The 25056-nt window shown below is 23.6% G+C and overlaps 5 protein-coding genes across 10 annotated transcripts; 1 reads left to right on the top strand and 4 right to left on the bottom strand.

Moving 5' to 3' along the window:
* Window positions 1-446: 446 nt before the first annotated feature.
* Window positions 447-5546, bottom strand: DZIP1 (DAZ interacting zinc finger protein 1). Of its 2 annotated transcripts, none has more exons than XM_086902896.1 (9): window positions 5206-5546; window positions 4779-5143; window positions 4202-4570; window positions 3964-4080; window positions 2749-3891; window positions 2505-2661; window positions 1889-2426; window positions 1689-1809; window positions 447-1628 (listed from the first exon to the last, which is right to left on the bottom strand). In XM_086902896.1, the coding sequence occupies exons 1-9, from the start codon at window positions 5324-5326 to the stop codon at window positions 1332-1334; spliced, it is 3228 nt and encodes a 1075-aa protein (XP_086759022.1). In that variant the 5' UTR covers window positions 5327-5546; the 3' UTR covers window positions 447-1331. The 2 variants fall into 2 exon arrangements, with proteins under 2 accessions (XP_086759022.1, XP_086759023.1); XM_086902897.1 differs by having other exon boundaries at window positions 5202-5336.
* Window positions 5547-5593: 47 nt separating this feature from the next.
* SF2 (splicing factor 2) lies at window positions 5594-13803 on the top strand. Of its 2 annotated transcripts, XM_086902890.1 has the most exons (4): window positions 6137-6439; window positions 6701-7085; window positions 7182-7376; window positions 13541-13803. In XM_086902890.1, the coding sequence occupies exons 1-3, from the start codon at window positions 6270-6272 to the stop codon at window positions 7371-7373; spliced, it is 747 nt and encodes a 248-aa protein (XP_086759016.1). In that variant the 5' UTR covers window positions 6137-6269; the 3' UTR covers window positions 7374-7376; window positions 13541-13803. The 2 variants fall into 2 exon arrangements, with proteins under 2 accessions (XP_012345137.2, XP_086759016.1); XM_012489683.3 differs by lacking the exon at window positions 13541-13803 and having other exon boundaries at window positions 5594-6439; window positions 7182-7431.
* LOC147658450 (dehydrogenase/reductase SDR family member 11-like) lies at window positions 13040-15283 on the bottom strand. Its single transcript, XM_086902895.1, has 4 exons — window positions 14421-15283; window positions 13844-14108; window positions 13571-13737; window positions 13040-13473 (listed from the first exon to the last, which is right to left on the bottom strand). Exons 1-4 carry the CDS (start codon window positions 14553-14555, stop codon window positions 13300-13302), a joined length of 741 nt encoding a protein of 246 aa, XP_086759021.1. The 5' UTR covers window positions 14556-15283; the 3' UTR covers window positions 13040-13299.
* On the bottom strand, window positions 14574-17794 carry LOC147658449 (uncharacterized). Of its 2 annotated transcripts, XM_086902889.1 has the most exons (4): window positions 17557-17794; window positions 16143-16456; window positions 15445-15915; window positions 14574-14646 (listed from the first exon to the last, which is right to left on the bottom strand). In XM_086902889.1, the coding sequence occupies exons 1-4, from the start codon at window positions 17725-17727 to the stop codon at window positions 14574-14576; spliced, it is 1029 nt and encodes a 342-aa protein (XP_086759015.1). In that variant the 5' UTR covers window positions 17728-17794. The 2 variants fall into 2 exon arrangements, with proteins under 2 accessions (XP_086759015.1, XP_086759014.1); XM_086902888.1 differs by lacking the exon at window positions 14574-14646 and having other exon boundaries at window positions 14917-15915.
* A 1706-nt stretch (window positions 17795-19500) lies between these two features.
* LOC100865958 (short-chain dehydrogenase/reductase) lies at window positions 19501-23958 on the bottom strand. 3 transcript variants are annotated; one of them, XM_086902892.1, is made up of 8 exons: window positions 23713-23858; window positions 23351-23375; window positions 22734-22803; window positions 22489-22642; window positions 21562-21774; window positions 20950-21200; window positions 20235-20381; window positions 19501-19860 (listed from the first exon to the last, which is right to left on the bottom strand). In XM_086902892.1, exons 4-8 carry the CDS (start codon window positions 22574-22576, stop codon window positions 19819-19821), a joined length of 741 nt encoding a protein of 246 aa, XP_086759018.1. In that variant the 5' UTR covers window positions 22577-22642; window positions 22734-22803; window positions 23351-23375; window positions 23713-23858; the 3' UTR covers window positions 19501-19818. The 3 variants fall into 3 exon arrangements, with proteins under 3 accessions (XP_086759018.1, XP_086759017.1, XP_086759019.1); XM_086902891.1 differs by lacking the exon at window positions 23351-23375 and having other exon boundaries at window positions 23713-23958; XM_086902893.1 differs by lacking the exons at window positions 22734-22803; window positions 23351-23375 and having other exon boundaries at window positions 23713-23862.
* Window positions 23959-25056: the final 1098 nt, after the last annotated feature.

Below are 25056 nucleotides of genomic sequence, written 5' to 3'. Positions count from 1 at the left end.
AGAAAATTATATATAATTTACATTATAATTCAGATGATATGATAGTTTATAAAAATCTCTACATAGTATTTACATATATAATGCATATACAATTTTATTAAATTTTTTTTACAAAATAATATTAAATTGAAATATTATAAATATTGATAATGTCATGTTAATATTTATATTATCTAAAGAAATTTGTTTACTTTATATATATATATATATTTTAATATATATATATAGAAAGAGAAAGAGAGAGAGAGAAAGAGAATTTATATAGTATAATAATATTTTCAAGTATGTGGATATTAGTTTTAGTTTCGAAATATAATAATCATATTTAAAATCATATTTAAAAATAATTGATATTAAATAATTATTAAAATTTTTATATCAAAATAGATTAAATATATTATTAATATATTATTTTTATATGTATATCATAATTTAACAATAAAATGTTTTGATATAAGAAATATTTTTGTTTTTATTTGTTTCAGAAATAAAAATTATTTACAGTAAGTGAAATATTGACTGCATTATGCGATAATTATTTTTTTTTGGTCTAATAGACTAGATTACAAATCAATAAATAGAAAATTATTACATATTTTATAATTATTATTTGTTAGTATTAAATTAATATTATGTTTCATTTTACAAAGAGTATTTTTATTCAATTATATTTCAAGATAAAAACATTGTTTTGTATAGCTGTAAATTTGAAAAAATTAAAATTATATCATATTTAATTACATAATATATATAATTATTATATATATTATATAGGATGCGATATAATGTATAAAAAGTGCGAAATAAAATTTTTTTGTTCGAAACTTAATTTTCAAAATAATCTAGCTGAAAATCTATTATATATGTAATTAAGATACGATTTTTCATGCAAAAATATTGATTTGCAAATAATATTTCAGGAATTTTAGAATTGCAATTGAGAAAAAATGATATTTTATCATGAACATTTTATTATTAGTAATATTGAAAATAATGTTCTTATTCTCGACATTCTCACCTAATTGTTCTTACTATTAATATTTGTATTTTTAAACTTTAAAATAATGTATTTTCAATTTTCATATCTTTGAATGGGTAATTAATACATTCTATTAATGATCTATATTTTGAATGTTTTTATTATTGTAACTAAGATCAGTATTATATTACGGAAAATCGTATTTTAGTAAATGCATGTATATAATAGATATAAAATTGATTATTTTGAAAACTAAACCTCAAACAAAAAAATTTTATTGTATATTTCTTTTTTACAAGAAAAAAAGAAATATGTCTCAATATCTCACATTATATAAATCTTAATCTAAATCTTATTCTAATTTTAAAATTTTATCTATGTCAGAATCTAAATCTGATATTTCTGATACAGATTCTGCATGTAAAATTTCAGATATTTTATGTGTTAAATTATACGATGCTGGTTGTAATAATTCATTTGGTTTTTTAGAATATGATAAAGATGTTTGAACTGGATTTATTACAAAAGAACTTATACTAGTAGGATTTATTTGTTCAATACTCTTATTTTGATTTTTTTTATTTTGTATGTAGTTTGAAGAAAATATTGTTTCAACAGATCCTATAGGTTTTTGTCTCACCATATTTAACTGAAATAATATATTTATAATTGTTAGTATTAAAAAATAAATAATTTTTTAACATTTTACCTGTATTTCAAGTTTTTTTGATAATTCTGCTATTTTATCACTTTGTGTAGTTTTTAATCTGATATTACTTGAATTTTTATAATCTTCTAATTGAGATAAATATTTCCGCTCATCAGAATTACTAAATAATTATAAAATTAAATATAAATTAAAATAAAATATTTTTTATTTATAAAAAAATATCATTTATTTTTACATACCCTAAAGTGTTCCAATTATTCTCACATAATTCTTTTTTTTCTTTATCATCATCAGAATATGATTCTTTATCCTTTTTATTTGTTAGATCAAAAATAACTCTTTTTTTTATCAAACTATTTGTTGAACCAGTTGTAGATTTTAGAACACTTTTATTATGTTTAGGTGATATAAAAATTTGTGATTCCTGTTGTATATTTGAATTATTTATATCATTGTTTTCAGTAGATTTGTTATTTGATACAGTTTTATTATTTGATATTATTTTGAATGTTTCAGAATTGAATACAGATTTCATTTCATTCAAAAAATCTTTTTTTATTAAAAGCTCTTGAAAATTTGTAGCATGTTGTATATTTTCCAAAGATTTTATTGAATTAGGAGAAATATCTATTAATTCTTTTACAGTTTTGTAATTTGTAATTTGTGTTGTTATAGGTACTGATTCATTTTCAGTTATATTTTTAACAGAATCTTTAGTTTCTAGTGCAGAATCATATTCATTTAACGTTATTGCTTGTAATGAAGAAATATGAGAATCTAAAAAAAATAAAAAGAGAATCTAAAAAAAAAATTAGATTTATATATATATATATTGAAAAAAAAAATTATAATTACCAGGATTTTGTTGATTGCTTAATTCTTTTATTATTGGTCTATATAAAGATGGTTTTTTAAATTGTTTCATATTTTCTATAATTTTTTTTTTTCTTGATATTTTATTGAGAACTTCTTCGATTATTCTTAATTTAATTTGATGATATTTTGATAATTTCTGTGAATAAATAAATAAATTTAAAAAACATTAATAAGTTTCTAAGCATCATAAACATTATAATAATATTTTACATATTTTTCTTACTTTTGTAGCTAGTTTGTGATGGTGTTTTAAAATATCCATTTTTTGTTTAAAAGTTGTTTTTGGTATTCCTTGCCATTCTGGATCTATTCCTAAATCTTTTAATTTTTGCTCAAAAACATTCATTAAACAAGCTTGCAAACTTTTATAATTGTGTTCTGTTATTTTTTTAGATTTTAAAGAAAATGGTAATTGTGTTTTATATTCATGCAATGAGGAATCATTGTGAATTGTATCATTTTCTATACTTGAATTAGAAATAAATGATTCTGAATTTGTTATAGAAGATAAATTCTCTTCTATAGATTTCAATGTTTTGATATTTTTAATATCAGATAAAAAGTCATTAGATGTATTTTTATTAATAACATTTTCTTGCTTACTTATATCAGATTTGTGTAAATCCATTTTTATAATTGATTGATTATACTTTCTATGTTTAGAATTATTTTCTTCTTCAAGTATCGAATCTTCTGAATCTGAAATATTACTTGAACTATAATATTCTAAATCTTTTTTGATAGTTTTTATATGATCGAAATTTTCGATATCTCGAGTTTCTTCATATTTTTGTTTAATATTTCTTTTATTTTCATGAATAATGAATTTGTTTTTGGAATTCGAAATTTGTGTATCTTTTAAAAACGTATCTTCTATTGTTAATGGAAATACTTTATTTGATAAATTTGAAGTAATTGTAGTGTCTACTGTATTATTTTCAGTAATAATTTGTTCAATTGTTGTATCCACATAACTTTGTTTTAAATTATTTTCATCAGATTTTTTTGAAATTTCATTAGATTTGTCTAACATTATAGATGGACTACATTTTTGTAAAGAATTATTTTTCAAATCTTTATTTTTTTCATTTAATTGTGAAATATTTATTTCATGCGATAAGGAATGTAATTGTTTACTTTGTTCAATTAAAATATTTGATTGATTTGCCGTTTGACGTTCTAAATCGCTAACTTTTGCTTCATATTTAGCTTTCATATCATCAGCTGCATTTTGTGTCAATTTCAATTCTGTAGTAAGTCTCTCAATATCTTTATGATGCTGACTTTCTAATTGTTCTATTTTTGATTTCCAATAATTTTCTTGATCATATAACTTTGTATGCATGCTTTCTATATCTGGAGTAAACTATAAAATATCAAAAAAAGTAATCATCCATTATATAATCATATTTATTATATGAAAAAATTTTTTACTTACTTTGTCGAGTAATTGATTTTTTAATTTTTGAAATTCTTTTTCTTGTTGATTTATTAATGCTTGGACATTTGTTTCAGATGTACGCTCATACATAATGTTTTCTTTTTGTCTTAAATTCTGTTAAAACATTTATCTATTATTATATATTATTATATAACATTTATCTATCATTTAACATTTATCTATTATTATATATTATTACTTAAAATATTGTAAAAGTTTCCAAATTTATACATACATGTATTTCATCAAAAAGCATGATTTTTAAATTTTTTATTTCTTCTTGATATTCTTTATATTCTGAATGTTCTTTAGATTTGTTATTATCATATTTAAGATTTTCAATTTCATTTTCAGTTTGCTTTTTATCATAATTTAATATTTTTTTATCACAGATCCTTTCAGATTCATTTCTTATTACTTTTTCTGTTTCATTTAATCTTTCTTTCAAGTTTTTTATTTCATTATGTAACTTTTCAGTTTCATTGCGATAATGCTCATGTATAGGAGAAACAGACATATATAAATCTGATGTATGTGTATGACGACGTATAATATGTGCACTAACAAACATAGAAGATATGAAAGATTTTGGACAATGTGGACACTAAAAAATATTAATAATTTTGTTTAAAAAAATAAGATAATAAATAATAAATATTTTTACATATATAATTAAAGCTTTTCTTTTAAGAAAAATATATTTAAAGTATATTTATTATGCAGTTTTTCAACAAGAATATATATTTTATCTATATTATATTCTTAAAAAAAAACTTTATTTATAATAAATTAATATTTTACAATTTTCTTACTTTATATATTTCACCATTAGTATCTCCAATTTTAGTTTCTATTAATTTACTTTTTTCTTTTACTTTTTCTTTCATATGTTTCATTATTTCTTCTAAAGTAGATATTTCTTTTTTTAATTTAACATTTTCTTCAATTTTTAATTTTAGTTCATCTTTTAATATCATTACACTATGATCTAAATATTGTTTACAATATAATAAATATTCAACTGCTAACTGTGCAAGACAAAAGAGTTTTACAAAATTTGGATCCAAGATTTTAACATCATATTCACTTTCTAAACAATAATCTATTACATTATTTATATTTTCATCAATGGAATGGAAATCTCTTTCTCTTATAATTCGATCTATATCTATATTACCTAAAACAATATAGAATTATAAATAAATTAAATAATACTATTGAAATCATTTACATACATACTTATACGATTCCAATCTATTCTTAATCTGGATCTATGCATATTAAAATAAAATCCAGATTCCTTTGCCAATTTTGGAAAATCATGGTACCATTTGGTACCAATACGAAATGAAAATGCCATTATTATATTTAAGTTTAATGATACACATACATTATTTCTGATTGTGATTTTATAATTATTACTTAATTAAGAATAAAATTATAAAATGTATTATTAATATCATAGAATATTATTAATATTACAAATTTCCATATTTATAAATAAATAACATTGTTATAAGAAAAAATAAATAAAATAATTATTCGTTGTTTTTATACATTTTAAAGGTTAGAGGAAAACGTAAACAAAATTTAACAAATTTAATTTCTAGGGGATACTATCTATAGTATATTTATAAGTTTTATTTTTATACTTTAAAATTTCACTGAAGAAGAAAATAATAAAATGAATAAAATAAATCAATTAAAATATTTAAAATATAAAAAAATTAATATTTGTTATTATATATTATTTCATAAAAAAATTTTATTAATAAAATTAATAATTTCATTAAATTTAAATAAACAAATTCAAAATTTAAAAAAATGAAGTAAAATTATATTGAAATAATGTTACATGATGATTAATTTATTTATAAAAATATAAATGAAAAAAATATTGCAAATAAAATTTAATATTTAATTTTTATATATCTTGAATAATAATTTATACATATTTTATCAAAAAATAATTTAATTTAATTAATTCAGTATATTTAAAATAATAAGATAAAGTTAAATTTTTTTTAAATATAAATTATTAATTTATAAATATAAAAAAAATAAAATAAAAAATATGGTACGTAATAAATTAATAACTGTATAAAAATATTTGATTCGTTCAGATTTTTTAACGTTCTTGGTTTTCTATATATTTCATGATTTTGCTTCTTCCCGACCGGTACCACCATCTTGTTTGTTTCATCAATAAAGAGAGTGTAAGACTTAAAAGACGATTAAAGTTTTTAGAAGTGTGTTTTTTATTTGTGTCTTGTATACAGTAAATTATAATACAAACTTTGAATATGTCTCACGGTGGTAGAAATGAATGTAGAATTTATGTAGGCAATTTACCTCCCGATATTAGAACGAAAGACATTCAAGATCTTTTTTATAAGTTCGGTAAAGTTATTTTTGTTGATTTAAAAAATCGTAGAGGACCACCTTTTGCTTTCGTCGAATTTGATGATCCAAGGTATATTGATAAATTATAATTACGTAAAAATTTTTCGTTTTTTGTATTATAATACTGAATATATAACATTGAATATCTATTATATCTATTGTTCTATAATATATTTTTTCTTAATTAAATGAAAAAATATTTAAAAAATTTATAATTTAATTAAAATAAAATTATGTCGATATTATCGAGTATTAATTGAAGTTTGGATTTAATTTTGGAATTACATAAAAATTATATTAGATTTGTTACTTTATAAGTAATTTTTTTCAGAGATGCTGAGGATGCAGTACATGCAAGAGATGGATATGATTATGATGGTTATAGACTACGTGTAGAGTTTCCAAGAGGTGGAGGTCCTAGTAATAATTTTCGTGGTGGTCGTGGAGCAGGAGATAGTGGAAGAGGTGGTCGAGGTGAAATGAGTAATTCTCGAGGACGTGGACCACCTGCAAGAAGATCTCAATATAGAGTTCTTGTTACGGGTCTACCTCCTTCTGGTAGTTGGCAAGATTTAAAGGATCATATGCGTGAAGCTGGTGATGTTTGCTTTGCTGATGTTTTTAAAGATGGTACTGGAGTTGTTGAATTCTTACGATATGAAGATATGAAGTATGCTGTAAAAAAATTAGATGATTCAAGATTTAGGTCTCATGAGGTATAAATTTATTTAAAATAATATATGATTTAATTATAAATTTCTAATATCTTATATTTTTGTATTACATAATTTCATTTTTATTTTTATTTATAGGGTGAAGTAGCATATATTCGAGTGAAAGAAGATCATAACAGTGGCGATAGGGGACGCAGTGAAGATAGGGAAAGAGGTCGAAGTCATTCACGAAGCTATAGTCCACGGCGTCGTGGTTCACCTACCTATTCACCATTACGACGTAATTACTCGCGATCAAGATCTCGCTCCAGATCTCGTTCATACGACTAGTGTGTACGTATATGTTTCACATGGTAATATAAGTAAAGGCTTATCAATATTTGCTTTACCATGTTTCATTATTACTGATTTAAATTTCACTTAAAGACACCTTCCAATCCAAACCAATTTTGTACAAATTATAAAATTATTTCTATGTTGCTTGAATTTAATAATTGTATTGTACCTAATGTATAGTTAGAGCACGGTTCATTTTACATATATCAAAACTGTTTTTTCAAAGATTTTGTCATTCTCTATTTAAATATTCCTAGCTTATATCTATATATTAACAATTAATCTAAGAATATATTATCCTTTTATAAGTCCACAATTAAAAATGATTATTTAAATAAACCTGAAAGAGCAGTTAGATTTTCCAACAGTAAATATTGACAAAGTTTTATTATCTTAATTTTTTGTCTTAATAAAGAAGAATCGTGCTCATATTAATTGCATACTATTGTTGAAGAATATTGATTAGAATTATTTTTATGTTTGAAAATACATTCCTTTATATTTTGCAATTCGTTTTGACACTACAACTATAATTGAGATGTGTAACAATTTTGAAGTATTACAAATGAAAATTTAAAAAGAAATAACTAATATTATTTTGGTTATTTAATTAGTGTTCACATTGATAGTAGTATTTATTATATAGTTACCAATATAATCTACATTCAGTGTGAATGTTTTCTAATTTAATATATGATCATTCACATTGTATAATATCATTGGTAGCTATATTATAATACTGATGTGATCGTGATTTTTTTTTCATATATTTATTCAAATTTGCAATTGTGAATACAGCATTTTATAGCATATATAACATGAAATTTTTTAAAGCTTCTAATGCTGAATGCTTATCATATATGTATATTCATAAAGCTAACACTTTTTTAGTGATAACAATTCTAAATTATTTTACATATATTAAAAAAATAATTAATACGATAATGTTAATAATAAACGATAATATTTTTAATAAGCATATATAATATGCAAGATATATAACAAATATATTGTATTAATTATTTAAATTTTGATTTCATTAAAAATCAAAAAATTTTTCAATATAATTATGCAAAAACTTTAAAATTTTTTCTTTTATATTTTCTGCATATAATTTTAAAATATTTGATAAATAATTTGAAATATAATAAAAAAATATATATTTAAAAAAATCTTAAATTCATTATAAAGTTATATTTTATTTTATATAAACAAATTATAATTAATTCTTACAATAATTATTATATAAATAAATACATCAAAGTTGTTTACACGGCTCATCGTCGTTTAAGTTATCACACAAATTTAAGTACGTTTATTTTGACTATCTAGTGATGACAATACAAAATATTATATGTATTAAAAATATAACACTTAATATCTAGGTAATGTAATACATCGATACCTATCGACGGATGGTCGACATATAGAACATATTTGATAAAGATAGATCAAAAATTTATTTTTTACTAATAGATTAATATTTATATGACCAATTTGCTTTGGAAAAACTGATATAACTCATTTATTATGCATTGATATTGTTCATTTAATATAACAACAGCTTAAAATATGTTTTATTTGAGTGTCCTTTAACGACGATCATTGGGCCATCTTTTTGATTTGATAAAAAAAGCTGTGTGTTATGTGTCACTTTAGAAAAAAACAAATATCTAATTCATATTGAAATTATTATTAAGAATATAATAATATGTCTGTTATTTGAATGTCTGTGAAATATTAAAGTAAATTTTAAGTTATACACGACATATCCTGAGAAATGTGTTTTTATATTTGGCACTTGCAAATGATACTCTGCTACACATTTCTCGTTTTCCTTTTAAAAATTATACAAACGAAAATTCTATAAATTTTGCAATGCCTAAAAGCATACATTTTTTTTAGAATTCTCGATTGTAAATTAAAGATGTTGAAGGAAAACAATGATTTCGTGTATTATTGAGAATATTATTATTGCAAATTGATCTTGTGATTTCTGTTTTCTTTTTACATTATTTAATATGGATATGTAAAATAATTCTAAATTTAAATTAAGCAGATACAAAATATTGTTCTGTATAGTATTTGCTCAATTTATAAAATATAATATTTAAATATTGTAAGTCACAAGGATTATATTTGCAGTAATAAATTTTATATATAACATTAATGCATATTGTATAAGGGACTAATGTATTTTTTCTTCTTTTGTATATTGGATTGGATTGTAACACAATGAATGAAAAACTGAAATCGACACGATCTTACTTCTTGGATGGATATAATACACATTCGCTTGACGGTGGGATGAGATGGAATGCGTTTTGGATGGATTTATGTATGGAGCATATATTATAAAAAAGGATTAAGAGAATGCAAAAATAATGAGGCATTAAGGATACTTTCAAGAGGAAATTCAGGATCAGGAATTCAGGAAAGGAATTGGATGAAAAACACAATCCGTTTCATTCAAGGATTCTCAATTAGCTGGATTTTCATCAGAAAACGTTGGCAAATCCATTACAAGGATTCAAAATGATTGTCCATATTTTTCTCTTTCGAATCGTTAAACAAACTTAAAAAAAATTATCTAATCGTGATGTAGCAGTGTTTCTGCATTGACAAACTAAATGAAAAAAAAAAAAAAAAAAAAAAATACCGTAATTGAAAACGCAAAATGAACATCTTACTAATATCTTAATGACGTGGTTATATACAGATTTCTTAATCGTTTCAGTGTTTCGGTTTTATTACTCGATTTATCACGCGATTTTAACGCTAATAAAACAAGAGAAAAAAAGAGGAAGACTTTCGCGATTTTTCTCTTACGTTTTACACGCTCTAAAAAAAAAAAAAAACAAACTGGTAATGGAATGTCAACATTATAAAGTTTTATTTTATATGAAAGTACTCACTTATAGCTTCTATATCATACGTTCGTAAGTCGAGAATTATTTTTATTATTACCGATATGATAATTTTGATTCTCATCGTCAAAGGAAAACGTTGTTGACCGGGGTATATCATACGTTTCATCCATCGGCGCTCAGTGATCGATGATTCGTGACAACTTATATGAAAAGGATATATAAAACTGGTGCCTGGTTCAACGCGAGGAAATCAGCTCGTTGAGAAATCTTCCATATTTCTCGTTTGACTTGTGTAATTTAAGCATTAGCATAGGCAATTACGATTACGATTGAACTATCTAACTTCGTGCTTAGCATTCCTCAGGATCGTGCAGAACGAACGAGGAGTCCTCCAAAAGAAAACTATCGCGTTGCAAAAATAGTGTTTCTACGGTTTACTTTCTACCTTGTGATCAAACATCGTCTGATTGCTCTTCTCTCAATCGTTTTGATCTTTGATTGTACACATTAATCGTGACCGTGTGTATATACAATTTTGATATGTGTGCTATAGTAACAATCTACACCTCGTTCTTCAGGACTTTGATGCATGTTCAAGAGGATATTTACGTTCAGGTCGGAAAATGAGACAAATCCTTCATCTTCTAACAAGGACCTGGCTCTTCCTAGTTGTAGAGGATCTTCTGGAATGAAAAATAAAGTATATATGTATATATACATGAAATAATAAGATGGAAAGACAGGATTTGACAAAGATGCGGTGTGTGGGATTAGGATGCTGACAGGATATAAAATTAGTGTTAATGATGGATATTTTGGATAAATGGATAATTTGGCTGGAAATATTCTACGGATTCTGTAAATAAGCGGATTACTTGGATCTTTGACCGGACAATATGTATATATATATATGATAACGCCGTTATATTCATGGATTTGGATTATCAAAATATCGATCAATTATATAAAAAAGAGAAAGCAAAATATGTGGCTGTACTCGTTTCACAAATAGGTTTCTTCATGGATTATATCTCCTAGGTCGGATATGGGATTTGGACTTGCACTTATCGAGATCAATACAGGAATTTAAAAAAAAAAAAAAAAATAGTCGGATATCATTTTTCGGATAACACGGACGATCGGGAACGGATGATTCGCACACTCTCGCTGTAAGGTATTTGTTCAAGTTTAATATCTCTGCCGCCCCTTCGATATATACATATTTTTCTGCATGCAATTCTTCTAAACGATATGACAAAAAAAAAAAAAATCCTATAAAAGAATCAGAAAAAAATCCATTTTTTAATTTTTTTTATAAATCCATTTCTTTACGAAACTAACTTAAAAACGTGTAACAGATATAATATTCATCTGTTTGAAAGATCTGTTTCAGTGTGATTAATCTTTCATCATCATCATCTTTATGTTTAGCTTTTATCATACGTATATGTACAAGATGGATCAATTCATGTTATCATATTGATTTACATTATTATCCGTAAAGAAAAATGAATTAAAGTAAAGTTGTATAATCTGAGAAAGATATAAAATCGTATTAAATGAAATTTTGAAAACGTAGCCATACCTTTTTATATTTTTTAAAATTTAAAAATAATCTTTAATTTTAACTCTTTATAATAAAATTTTATAGTTTCCATACATAAAATCAAATCAATCTTCAAATCTTTAAAGTAATAATAATTAAAACATTTTATGTCATTTTATATTGAAATTATGCAAATTTATTTTTTTCCATTTTCTTTATTAATAATTATATTGACGTAAATCAAATTGATAATATCATACGAATTATCGCACAAATTTTTGAATCCTTAAACAAAAATTTTTGACAGAATGAATGTTTGTTTCCCGATAGTAGTATTAATCCCTCTTTAATAGTTACCCAATCATTTCTTTAATTAGAAATTTTACGTTTGTTATCTCGATGATAAGAAGAATTTTATAGAAGTCCTAATCATCGATATCTGTTCAGGAAGCAGGAATAAAAAATGTTTGATTATTTTATTATTGATACTATTTTTGGATAATAACCTGAATTCCTTTCCTCAACTAATATTTATGTTGAAAATATCTCTATTATTATTATTATTATCACTATTATATAATTAATATCGGTAGATTTTACACTTTTTTTTCATGTATTTGTTCAAGAGAGCAAGAAGAAAATAAATACGTGAGTATAGATTCTCTTCCATAAAATATATTATTATTTTTCCTATAATATAAAAACAATAATATTAAAAAATTGATGATTAATCAGATAATTTTAATAATAGGAAAATATTAATGTATTTATAAGGAAGAAAAATGTATTATAAATACATTTATAGAAATATTTTTTTTTTTTTTTTACAAAAAAAAAATAGGAATAATTTTTTTTAGATAAAAATATTTTATTTTAATTTTTTTTTTATTAAATATTTTTTTTATACAAAAATTTATTAAAAGTTGTCAATACTTTATAGAAATGTTTTTCAAATGTATATGATTGAATTTTAGGTGAGTAATATACAAGAAAACAGAGAATATAATGAATTAATCTTTTATTAGTTTTGTTCAGATGATCCGTCGGATCAAGAGGAGAATGAACTTCCGCTGCTTCTTGGATTAATGAAGTGACCGTTTTGTAAGATCGTGATATCTAATAGTATTGCAATTAATATTTGTTACGAAAATTCTATATTTGTAAATTCTATATTATGTAAATATCCAATTTACATAATCTATTTATTTAATACTAAGAGATAATAGGAATTTAATCTTATTATATTATAAATGTAAATCTTATTATTTTATTTTTTATCTCATTATATTACATGATCGATAAATAAAATATTCTTTTTGCCTGAATTATATTATTCTGTATTTAATAATAATAATGTTCCATAGAGAAAGAATTAATATTACAAATCTTTAAGAATAATCAATTCGATATTGACAAATTTTTATTTTGTATATTTACAAATATTAACTGTTATGTTTTTGTTAAACATATAGAAAAATAATAAATGATATTTGATCGTTTTTCTTTATATCGTTTCACGATTCGGTGTGACCACCAATTCTTTGATCAAGACATTGTCAGGAGTTTGTAAAGCGAAGAGAACACAATCGGAAACATCTTTGGGTTTCAAAGCCAGACGAGAATTTTCTTTTAACCATTGTACAGTCATATCGGTTTCCACTAAATCAGGACTAATAGACTAAAATATATATTATCAAATTTAAAATTTCGAAGACATAATTGACAATTAAAATTTATATTTTTAGATATAAGAATGAAAATAATTGAGAACTTACAATGACTTTGATATTGGATTCACATTGTGCTAATTCAGATCTGAGACAGTCTGTCAAGGTAGTTAATGCACATTTACTGGCTAGATAAGCTGGACGATTACGATTCATCGGTAGTAAGTTCAATCCAGAAGCATCATTGATGTTTATAATAATACCATTATTAATTCCTAGAAAATACAATAGTATGAGAATATGAAAAATTTACATTTTGAAATAAATATAACATATCATAATTTTCTAAGTATTTATTATATTTCAAAAGTGAAATTTTACCTTTTTTCTTCATTAACTTCAGAACTTCTTGGATCATGCAAGTTAATCCAAGAAGATTTACGTCAAAAATTTTCTTCCAATCTAACACTTCATCATTTTGCAGTGTGATATCGATATTAATAGCTGCATTATTGATGAGAATATCTATAGCTCCTAGATTCTTCTCGACCCATTCTATGACTTTCAAGATATCGTTCTGGTTGGAAAGATCGCATTGAAGAGGAACTAGTTTTCCAGGTTTAGATTTTAGTTCCTCAACAAGAGTCTATTTAGTAGAAGAAGAATAAATAAAATTTAAATTTTAAGAATAAAGAGATATTATTTTTCTTTAAAGAAGAAAGTAAAGATTCGAAGATTGAAACTGTTCTAAATCCAAATCTATTAATTTGATTGAATGAAATGTTTTACAATCTATACAAATTAAACAACATAATTGAATGAAAAAGTGATGAATCCATAATATAAAAAAAAAAAAAAAAGAATTATTATAGAAAAGATGTGTAATTTATTATGAAGTTTTATTATTTATTAATTATTGCTTGTTTAAGAAAAAATTTTTATAAAAAATCTTATATACCTTCATTTTATCAACTTGTGGAGCAATTCCAATAACTTTCATTCCTTTGCCAACTAAACATTCTATTAGGCATTTGCCAATTCCTGAATTAGCTCCAGTAATTAAGGCAACTTTGTCAACCCAATTTTGTTCCATTGTGAATTTTTTGATATATTAAATTGTGCTTGTTTTTTTTCTTTTTTTTACTTGTAATCGAGAAAGAACCGTAGAATTGAATAAAATGTATCTGAAATTTGAAGCGTCGATGCTTCTTTTATACTAAACTGAAATTGTGGCCCAAGATTATCGAGGTCGCGTTAATCTTCAGAGATACTTTAACCAGACCTTGTCTTTTTAACTAATTTTAACTAATATAAGTAGACAGTTGTTTTATTATATTGTAGATTAAATATATTTTAATTTAAATTATAATATTCGTAATATTTTTTAGAAAAAAAAAAAGATTTTCTTTTTCAATGTATATTTTACGTGATTTTATAGTAAAATAAAATTTTAATAAATTTTATAAAGAATTTTTTATTGAAAATTACAAAAAAGATTTTAATCGAAAAAGATATTTTTAGATCAAATTATTTAATTACACAAAAAATTATTATAAATATGTACCATCATAATATTAACGTAATTTTTCTTAAAATATGTGTTTACTAAAAATAAGGATAAGTGATAAAAAGAGATACAGGCATTTTCTTGTTCAAGTAACATTTTGCAAATATTGCATCAGATGTGTATTTTTAACATTGCTTCAATCGATACTTCAAGTTTACGTAATCTTTTAGCCTCGAAATAATAATTTTAAATAATTGTAATATTATAAAATTCCTTTTCTCTCTTTTTTTTTTAAATTTATGTAAAAAATATATTGAACGGTAAAATGTACGATAAAATTTATTAAGAAAATTGCATAAGGATTTTTAAAGATCGAGGTAATTTTCGTTGTGGTGCAAATCGATCGATAACTCCTTCCATATTTCTATCGTTATATAAAACTTGATACAGATCCGGATTTAGTTCGCGAGCAAACCTCAAACTATCAGCCGCAATCTCGCAACTTTGTTTTTTCCGAATCACTTTTTTATTTTCTATTTGAAATAGACCACGAGCTTTATGGATAAGGGCACGACTACGTTGTAAACGTAATTCTTCTAATGGTATTTTATCTTCATCAAATATTTGAAGTATTTGTTCAGCTATATCGATCGCTCGTTTCGAATCTCTATTGTTTATCGCCACTTCTGCTTTATCGTTCAGGATATCGATTATTCGTTCCGCCAAATCGATAGTCTTTTGACATAATGGTAACTTCAGTTTGCGCATCTTTTTGCGACATTTGAGGTATGATCGTAGTGCCAAATTAATTTCGTTACGTTTGATGAAACAGTCGCCTAATAATAGATATGATTCTGGATATTGTTTAACGAGGTTACTTTTCAATACAATTTGTATTGCCATATTGATTTTGTCCTCTAATAGACATTGCATTGCCATATCATATCTGTAAACGAAGTGTTCGAAAGTTTTTGCCGCATATAGCGTGTTATAATTTATCAATATTATTATTGATGATGTAACAAGTTTTTTTTTACTATTTAAGCTTTTGTTTGATACGTGCGTTTTTAAAAATGTAAAATGGATCAAATATGGAATATTAATGATATCTATTTGATTATTTGATTATTGGAATTTTGAATTAAAATATTTATTATATATTTATATTTTTACCGTATTAGATACCATTGCTTGATCAAATGATTTCTTGTTTCTCTAATCGAAAGCTTTCCCATGATCGATTTTTCTTTGTCTCTTGTCGGTTTTATTAGTTTAAAAAAATTTTTGTTAAGACTTTCTAACCATATATTTCCTTCTTCGAAACGACCAGACAATCGTAAAACTACAGTTTTTAATAAATTAAATCCTGGATTGTACGGATTACAATCCAGTGCTTTTTCGATTGTGACCAAACCTTTGTCGTAACAAGAATGCATGCACCATAAGACGGTATAGGCTGATAACGCATGACCAGTACTAAATACAACCTGTTTGTATGTGTGATATGATAAAAATATAACATGTGTAATATATTTAATTTCTAAAAGTTACAAGAAAGTGATAAAGTAATGGATTTTTAAACTGTTAAATTTTTTAAATTTTGTATACAATAATTATTTAAATACATAAAAATAATAACATTACATAAACATTCGAATATTAATAATAGTAACTGTAATCATCGAAATAATTTAGCAAATTTCAAATGATAATAATTTTAAACATGATAATATAATATCAAATATTAAATAATTATATAACTTAATACTTTTTTTTTTAGAGATTATACTATATTAATTAATACATCAAAATATATTTAATAATTATATAGCAAAAAAAAAGTGAATGCCACTGAGCTTTTGCTCAGATATACGAAGAGTTGATAAACAAAGGATAAATAAATTTATTATCAATCAACTTGATATTTTGATTACTATCATAAATTCAGGTAAACGCGAGGAAAAATCGAATGATACTAAATAAGCAGTATTTAGTGTGCAAAAATAAAGAATTATTGAAAATAATATTAGTATCTTTAAAAATTGAAAAAAATTGAATTACAAATATGAATAATAAAAAATTTGAATTATAAAAAGAAGGAAGAATAATGAAATTGCTATATATATATATATATATTCAATATTTTGGTGTATATTAATTAATAATTATTTATATCTTTTTTAATTTTAGAAATCAATTAAAAATAGTTTTTTAATATTTTTATGTTAAAAATATAATTCGTCTTATTCGAAATCCATTACTTTTATCTTGAAATTGATTTAATGTTGATTTCTACGTTATCAAGTTTTATTTTTTTATCATAAAAAAAATGAAAAATATCAAAAATTTTGAGATTTAATTCAATAGAAAAGTTATAATTATTTTAACTCTATAATGGCACACTGAGGTTGTTCGTTATCCTAGTAAGACATGTTGAACATCTTTTTTAAAAAAAAAAGAATTATCTAAAAATAAATAATCGAAAGCTATCCTAATGTTCGATGAATTATGTGTAAAATTGATGATGAAAAAAAAAATAGTGTGCTATTGCAGAGTTAAATATTTTTATCATTAAAAGATTACGAACTTGTAATAAATTTTGAGCTATTTCATTATTTTTGTTAATGCTAAGAGCTTTCAGAAGCATATGCCTGGCAATTGCCATTTCTTTAAGATGAATCTTATATTCTGCATGTATAGCTAACAAATCAGAAATCCTCATAGGATCAGGATTCATTATAAATTGATCCCAATACATTCGAAACTTATCGTATTTGTGCAATCGACGAAGAATTTCTAATAACCTATCCTGATAATTTATGTATTGCAATATACAATATATTTAAAATTATTTTTAATCAGTACTTGTTAACAATAAGGAATTAAGATCATATACTTGTATTTCCATTATGTTCATTTCAGGTATTTTAAATAGAAAAATTTGTTCATAATCACTCAAAGCTTCTAATAACATATTATTTTCACAATAGAATTCACTTCTTTTTTTATAAGCATTGACTAATTGATCATTGTAGATATTTTTTAATTTCTCTTTTGTCAATGTATAATCATCTTTGGCAAAAAGCTTTGCGTTTTCATAGTTCTGGATGGCTTTTGTCCATTTTCCTTAAATTAAATAATTTTTTATGATTTTTGTGATTATTATAAATAATAATATTTTTTTCGAAATAGTTTTTTTTTTTTAGTTTTTAGTTCAAAATGGTTGTAAATATGCAAAAAAAATTATGAAGATTGTAAATTTGTATAACAAATAGTTTTTAGATGTGATATATACGTTAATAAAACATAAAAAATTATTTTTCCTTGATATTGTGTAATAATATTTATTATAGCTTGAATTTATGAAGATAAGACAAGGAAAATGAAACAAAATTTTTAAAATTAAAATGATTTGAATTTTTATTTCTTTCATAAAAATTTTCTTCTTTTAAATATTCATACATTACATACAAATAAAATTATAATACATTTATTTAATAAAATAATAAATTTAATTATTAATTTCTATTAATTTATCTATCAATGAAATATATATTTAATATATATATATATAAATTATAAAAATTCAAACTCAAATTTATTTCTAATATATCGTATATATTAATACATAATATTTTCATTCCAAACCTTCAGAAAAATGAATGTCTCCTTTTATAGCATGAAGCGAGTGAAATCTTGGATTGTGAAGCAATCCTTTGTTAATTACACGATAAATTTTGTCCAATTTTTCCTCAATTTTTATAAGATGCTTTGCTTCTCTGAACAAATGTCTCGCTTCCTGCAATTCTTGTCTCTTGGTAAGCGTCTTGGTATAATTCCATAAATCTCGCAACTAGTTCAACAATATATTTGTAATTTAATGAAACTTTCAAACATAAAATATTCAATTTTTCGTAGTATAAAATATTCAATGAATATTATTCTTATATTACTGTTTTAAAATTTTTAAAATTCATAACTAGTATTTTACTAGAATTGTCTAGGGAACTCTAAGATTTTGCCGATTTTAATTTTCGTAATAAAATAATATTTAATCCCTAATTAGTGAAATATACGAGAAATGTAAGAAATAGAATTTTCTATTATTTTAATTTTTTTGATAAATTTTTTTTTTTTTAATAAAATCTGAAATAATATTCTTTTATGCAAATAAAATTTACAAAATTTCATATGAGAATAAAAACTAACATTCTTTTGATTAAAATAAATTAAAAATCACTGATTTATAAAATAGTATCGATTTATCTCACTTTAAGAGCTTCTTTAAAGGGATTTTTATAACGTTCTTTTGGGTGCGCGAAAGCCTTCTTCTTTTCGCCAAGCTCAAATATCTCCATCGCGAGGAAATATTGAAATGGAATATATAGGATGAATGGGTTATGTTATGTCATTTGTTTTTATCATGAATAATCGAGAAATTGAAGGAAATAGATGTATAAAATATGTAATTTACATGTATCTCTGCGAACTTCATCATCTTTGATACGTATACTATTGGATAAAAATTTAATAAAATTTACAATTTTTTTATTTTTTTTTTTTTACATTAATTTAAAAAGACTTTCTAAGCTGAAATTCTCATGAAAAAAAATTAAAAATTTTAATCAAAGGATAAAAGTTAAAAAATTTCAAATAATATATTGGATGTATTAAGTTAATTTAAAGAATTTTTATAAAGTATAACAATTATTAATTAACAACTAAATAAGTGCTTTCAATTGATAATATGTATAAATATTTTCTTTCTCTCTATAACAATCGTTTGTGCAATAATTAGAAACGAATAATTCTAAAGTATAACTAAATCTTGAATGGTTTCATATGTTTATTACCAAGATTCGCCCAAAGGTCGCAGAATAATGTCTTGAACCTGAAAATATAATTAAAAATGATATTAACGCATAATGCATAGAATATTTCATATATAAATATAAGATATTATAATACGTACTATCGTCAAGATATGATTTTCTTAAAAAAAAAAAAAAGAAAAAGTTTTGTTTTAAAAAGAATCGATTTTGAAAATATATTAAATGTATGTATTGCAAATTAAAAAAAGAAGAGAAGAAATCAAATTGGTAATTCATTATCACGTGTATCATTTATGTGTTTAATACTTGTTGATTCAAGTCTGCGTGATAATCTGTAATAATATATATGTATATATATATATATTTTTTTTGAAGATTTTTTATATCATTCTAAATTCTCGTCAATCATCTAAGTGTGAATAATTATACTTACGACAACATGCGGGGCGCATGATAAAATATATATTGCAGCTGTTGCGACGTCTTCTGGATCCAATGTGGGGAATGATGCTAATGCTTCCTCGGAATACGTGCTATAAGATACCATTAGCTCTGTGGCTACTAGACCTGGGCTAATACCCTGCAGGAAAAAAAAAGAAATTAAAATTTGAAATGTTATTAATACATTTCTCTTTTTTTCTCACTTCCTTTTTTTTTAAATATTTTATTTAATAATTATATAGTAATTTACTAATTTTGATCTCAATCTGATCCTTCAGAAGCTTTATTTTATCATTAAAATAAAAAATCAATCAGAAGTATTTAAAAAAATAATATTCTTTAGCTTTTACGAAATATATTTATGAAAAGTGAAAACATATATTTTTTCATAACGAAATAAAAATTCTTCGATTAAAATCTATTGTGCGAATGATGAAACAAAGTTTTTAAAAACAAAAATTGTAAAATTGAAAAAAAAAATCGTTAAATTAAACATTTATAATAATATTTAATTATAATAAAATTATAAATCTTTCGTGTCATAATTGATTATATTTTAATTACATTGTATACTTAATGATAGAAGTATTTAATATAATATATAATTTATTATTCATTTTTTTTAAATAATTTTCCATCATTCCGCCTGATTTGAAAATAATTTAATTTTGAATATAATTTATTGAAAAAATAATAATTGCAAGTACCGTAACTCTGATTTGGGTTCCCGTCAGCTCGTGTCGCAACGTTTGTGCCAGAGCAGCGATAGCTCTTTTTGAAGCTGGATAAACGGAGAATCCAGGTATGAAAGGCACTCTTTCACCTGCAAGGCTGTTTATGTTTATTATGACACCTTCGCCTCCTGTTTCTCGCATCATTCGAATCGCTTCCTTAGTGCAGAGGCACAATCCGAAAACGTTCACGTCGAAGACAGAGCGCCAATCTTCTAAATTGCCATCTGCAGATTTGATATTAGGCTAATCGATCAAAGGTTTTTTGTAATTAAGTTAGCAATTACAAATTAATTTGGAGATTGATTAAAAATTAGAAAAAATATTTTCTCATCAGTTTTTTAAGTATAACTAAGATTCAATATAAGTACAATTATAATGTTAGTACTATTAATTGTAATTTATATTAATTTATACTGTTATTAATTATAAATTATTGTTATTAATTATAATATATGTTCTTTGAATTGATGAAGATTAGATTCAAAGTCAAGTGAATTAAAAATTTTTTCAATAAAAATTCTATTATTTCTAACATTTGTATTTTGTTCAAATTAAATTGAAAATATTAAGGGTTGAATGAATTACCTATAAGAGAAGATTCTTTTGTTATTCCAGCATTGTTGATCAACACATTTGCAGGGCCAAGATTTTCTTGAACCCACGCGAAAGCTGCGATCACGCTTTCCTCTTTTGATACATCGCATTCTACGGCGTACAGCTTTCCCGAACATTCTTCCAACCCTTGCTCCAATTCTTTTATCTTTTCTACTCTTCTGGCAAGACCTGCTACCACCATGCCTTGCAGAAATTAATTAATCAATATATAAATTGCTGCGATAATTGTAAAAATTATCAAATCAGATTTTTAATTTCTTGTTATTAAAAAAAAAGTTTTATGCGTTATCCTTCGAAGAATATACCTCGTGTGTTATTCTTTCCTTGAAATTTTTTATTTTTCATTTTTCATTCCTTTTCATGGTTTAATACAAAAATATCGAAATTTTGAGATGAAGCATGAAAGAACAAAATATTCATAAATAAATAAATTTATAATTTTTTTTTCTATTGAATAGACTAAGAATAATAAATAAAAATATTTCTTTCACACTTCAAAATATGATCTTTTATTTCATTATTTTCAAAATTTAGAATTTAATTTTAAAATATTCTTTCAGTTACGCAATCTTCGTTGCGTAATTGCTAATAATTCTGTAAAGGGTTGCATAAACGTTAAATAAAAAAAATCCTTTCATAAATTTTAATATTTTCACAGTATATATATATATCGGCCAAACTTATACTTAAACTTAAATAAATTTTTATTTTCCTTCTGGCACAAACTACAAACAAGAAAGGCCCATTGCTAAACATATCGGATAGATACATCCATTCGAAGTACAAGATTCGTTGAAATAACTAGTATTATAAATAAATTAATTTTTGAGTTGAATTAGATATAGGATCGAAACTTTCTAAACAACAATTGGAAAAAAATAAGAATTTTTGAATTACCATGAGTGAGCAATTGCTTGACGATCGCGGCCCCAATTCCGGCACTTGCACCCGTTACCACGGCCACCTTCCCTGCCCATCTGTCCATCCTTTCTATTTCACGTATGTCTCGCGACTGTTCGCCGTAGCTCCGGTAATAAGATCGCTTATAAGTCTAGAAACCGATAGGTAAAAAGTAACAGCGGTTAAAAATCGATTGCGACTGGTCCGGTGGGAAATCCGATAGTCTCGTGGTAAACCCATACCTAGCCTTCGGTCTGACATGTCCTCGGCAATTAATGTTGTTTGCGAGATCTCTGACATCCTGTCTGCGATCTATTCTCGATTGTCGATTATACGATTATACGATTCGTGTGTTATTATTAGAATTTCGAATTTCATCAGAGACCAAAAAAAAAAGAAAATTTGGATAAATATTTGTTTCTTTAAATTTTTTCTTTTCATTAAAAGAATATTAAATTTCATAAAGAGAGAAGTAGAAAAATATAACAGGAAATAAAAGTTTAGAGATATTTGCTTGATAAATGATAATACAAAAGTATATCATTACCAATTGAAAAATTTGGAAACACTTTTCTTTTATAGCTGTTACATGTACTTTTGATAATCTTTTTATTAATTCTAATCGATGCTATAACTACTAATAATGATTTTCTTTACTTTGACTTAGACTTTTAATAAAAAAGTTTTCCTCTTTAGTTTCTTTAGTTTAAGAATACATATTTAACAATTCCAATTTCTTTAGGTACTAATATATGTATATATATTGTATATATGTGATGTAATGTAGTGTTAAAAAGAAATTGTTTTTAATGATTAATGCAGACATTTAATCGTTAATTTTGATTCATTGATTACTTACTATATCCATTTATAACTCTTTCATGCTGAATGTTATGTATGCATGAAACAATATCTTACTTACTTATTAAATAATTAAATATAAAATATAAATATATTTCTTTTCAACGAAACAATTTTAATAATAGATATGTTATATATTATCTATTTTTTTAAAAGAAATATTTTAAAAAATTATATTTCTCCTATAAATAATTGAAAAAAAAGTATCTTATTTCTAAAAAAATTTGGTTCCAAAAAATATATAATACAATATTACAATATTGAATCAAGAAATTCATCGCAAACTTTTATTCTTCTTATTCTTATAAGTAAAAGGAATAAGTTAAAGGAATTTTATTGCAAAAATACATGTGTACTTACACAGGATGTAAAAATTATTTTTTGAACGACACTAAATTATATTATAGACAAAACGTTACAATCGTTATAAGATTTTTCAAAAATTTTTCAGTCGATTGGCAGTCGAAGCGACCACGATGAACTTCTTTGCACAACTGCAGGGTACGGTTTGCGATTACGTGCACGGACATAGAACGTTAATTGAGAAGCCCTTGTCGGCTTGTTCTTTATTGTATTTCTGTGGTAGATGATAGAATAACATATTATGATTGATATTGATTTATCATAAAGATTATTAATAAGTTGAAATTTTTCGTTGGAAATATTTCTTATTAGCTGCTATATAATTATATAATTGTATTAACATGTGCACGAGTAATTGTTCCGAAGTTAGTATCCTTTGTTTGCAATACGGAAGCATTTCGTTAGTGAATTAAGGCTAACGAGAGACTTTAGATTGCGAAATCAATTTATTGTCATATGGAATATTTATTGTTCTACAGAAGAATTAATTTAAGGATGAATAATTTTTAAATTATAATATAATAAAATAATAATATTCCTTAATTTTTTAATGTGGAAATTACAATTATTAATATAATTAATAGTTAATGGTAAATAATATTTATTATTCTTTAATTATTTATATTTCTTAAATATTTTATATTTTATATCCAGTTCTTGAATATACAAAATTACATTTTTTTTTTTTTAGTTATATATCATACATCATTATAATATTATAATATAATTATTAAAATTGTTATTTAAATTTTTTTGTAAAAAAAAGATAAAAAGGATCATCATGGGATATAAAATATGAACACAATTTGTTTCAAATCTACAAGTTATTTATTGAATATAAGGCGCCTACATTGCTGAATACTATGCACTTGAAATTTGTATCGAATCTGTCTCCTTCGGAGCTCTAATAAACATTTTTTCTTTTAAATTCATTATAATTAATAATAATTATTATTATTGTTTTTTTTTTTTATTATTCCTTTCTTTCTTATATTCTTAAATTCGTTACGTATCGTCGTGGAATGTCGACAATGATTCGCTGAAAACATTGTCTAAGCGTGGCATTAAACAGGAACTGCTAAACAATGGCATAGAGAAAGAGAGTAAAAGAGAATGAAAGTGAGAGAGAGAGAGAGAGAGAGAGAGAGAGAAACAGAGACAGAGACAGAATAGCGGAAGTCGAAATACCACCCCCGGATTTCTATATTTCTGAAACAGTATTATTTCATTCGAACGAGCGTGACGTTGATTTTTCTTATAAATAAAATAGAATGAATCCATTGGTCATTATTGTTCTTATCTTTTTTTCTTTTTTTCTATCATATTGTAATATTCGATAAT

The sequence above is a fragment of the Apis florea genome, unplaced genomic scaffold (assembly GCF_048593485.1).
Source record: "Apis florea isolate Af1SG1 unplaced genomic scaffold, ASM4859348v1 contig_2272_pilon, whole genome shotgun sequence".
Classification (NCBI taxonomy): Eukaryota; Metazoa; Arthropoda; class Insecta; order Hymenoptera; family Apidae; genus Apis; species Apis florea.
This window is presented reverse-complemented; position numbering and strand designations above follow the sequence as displayed.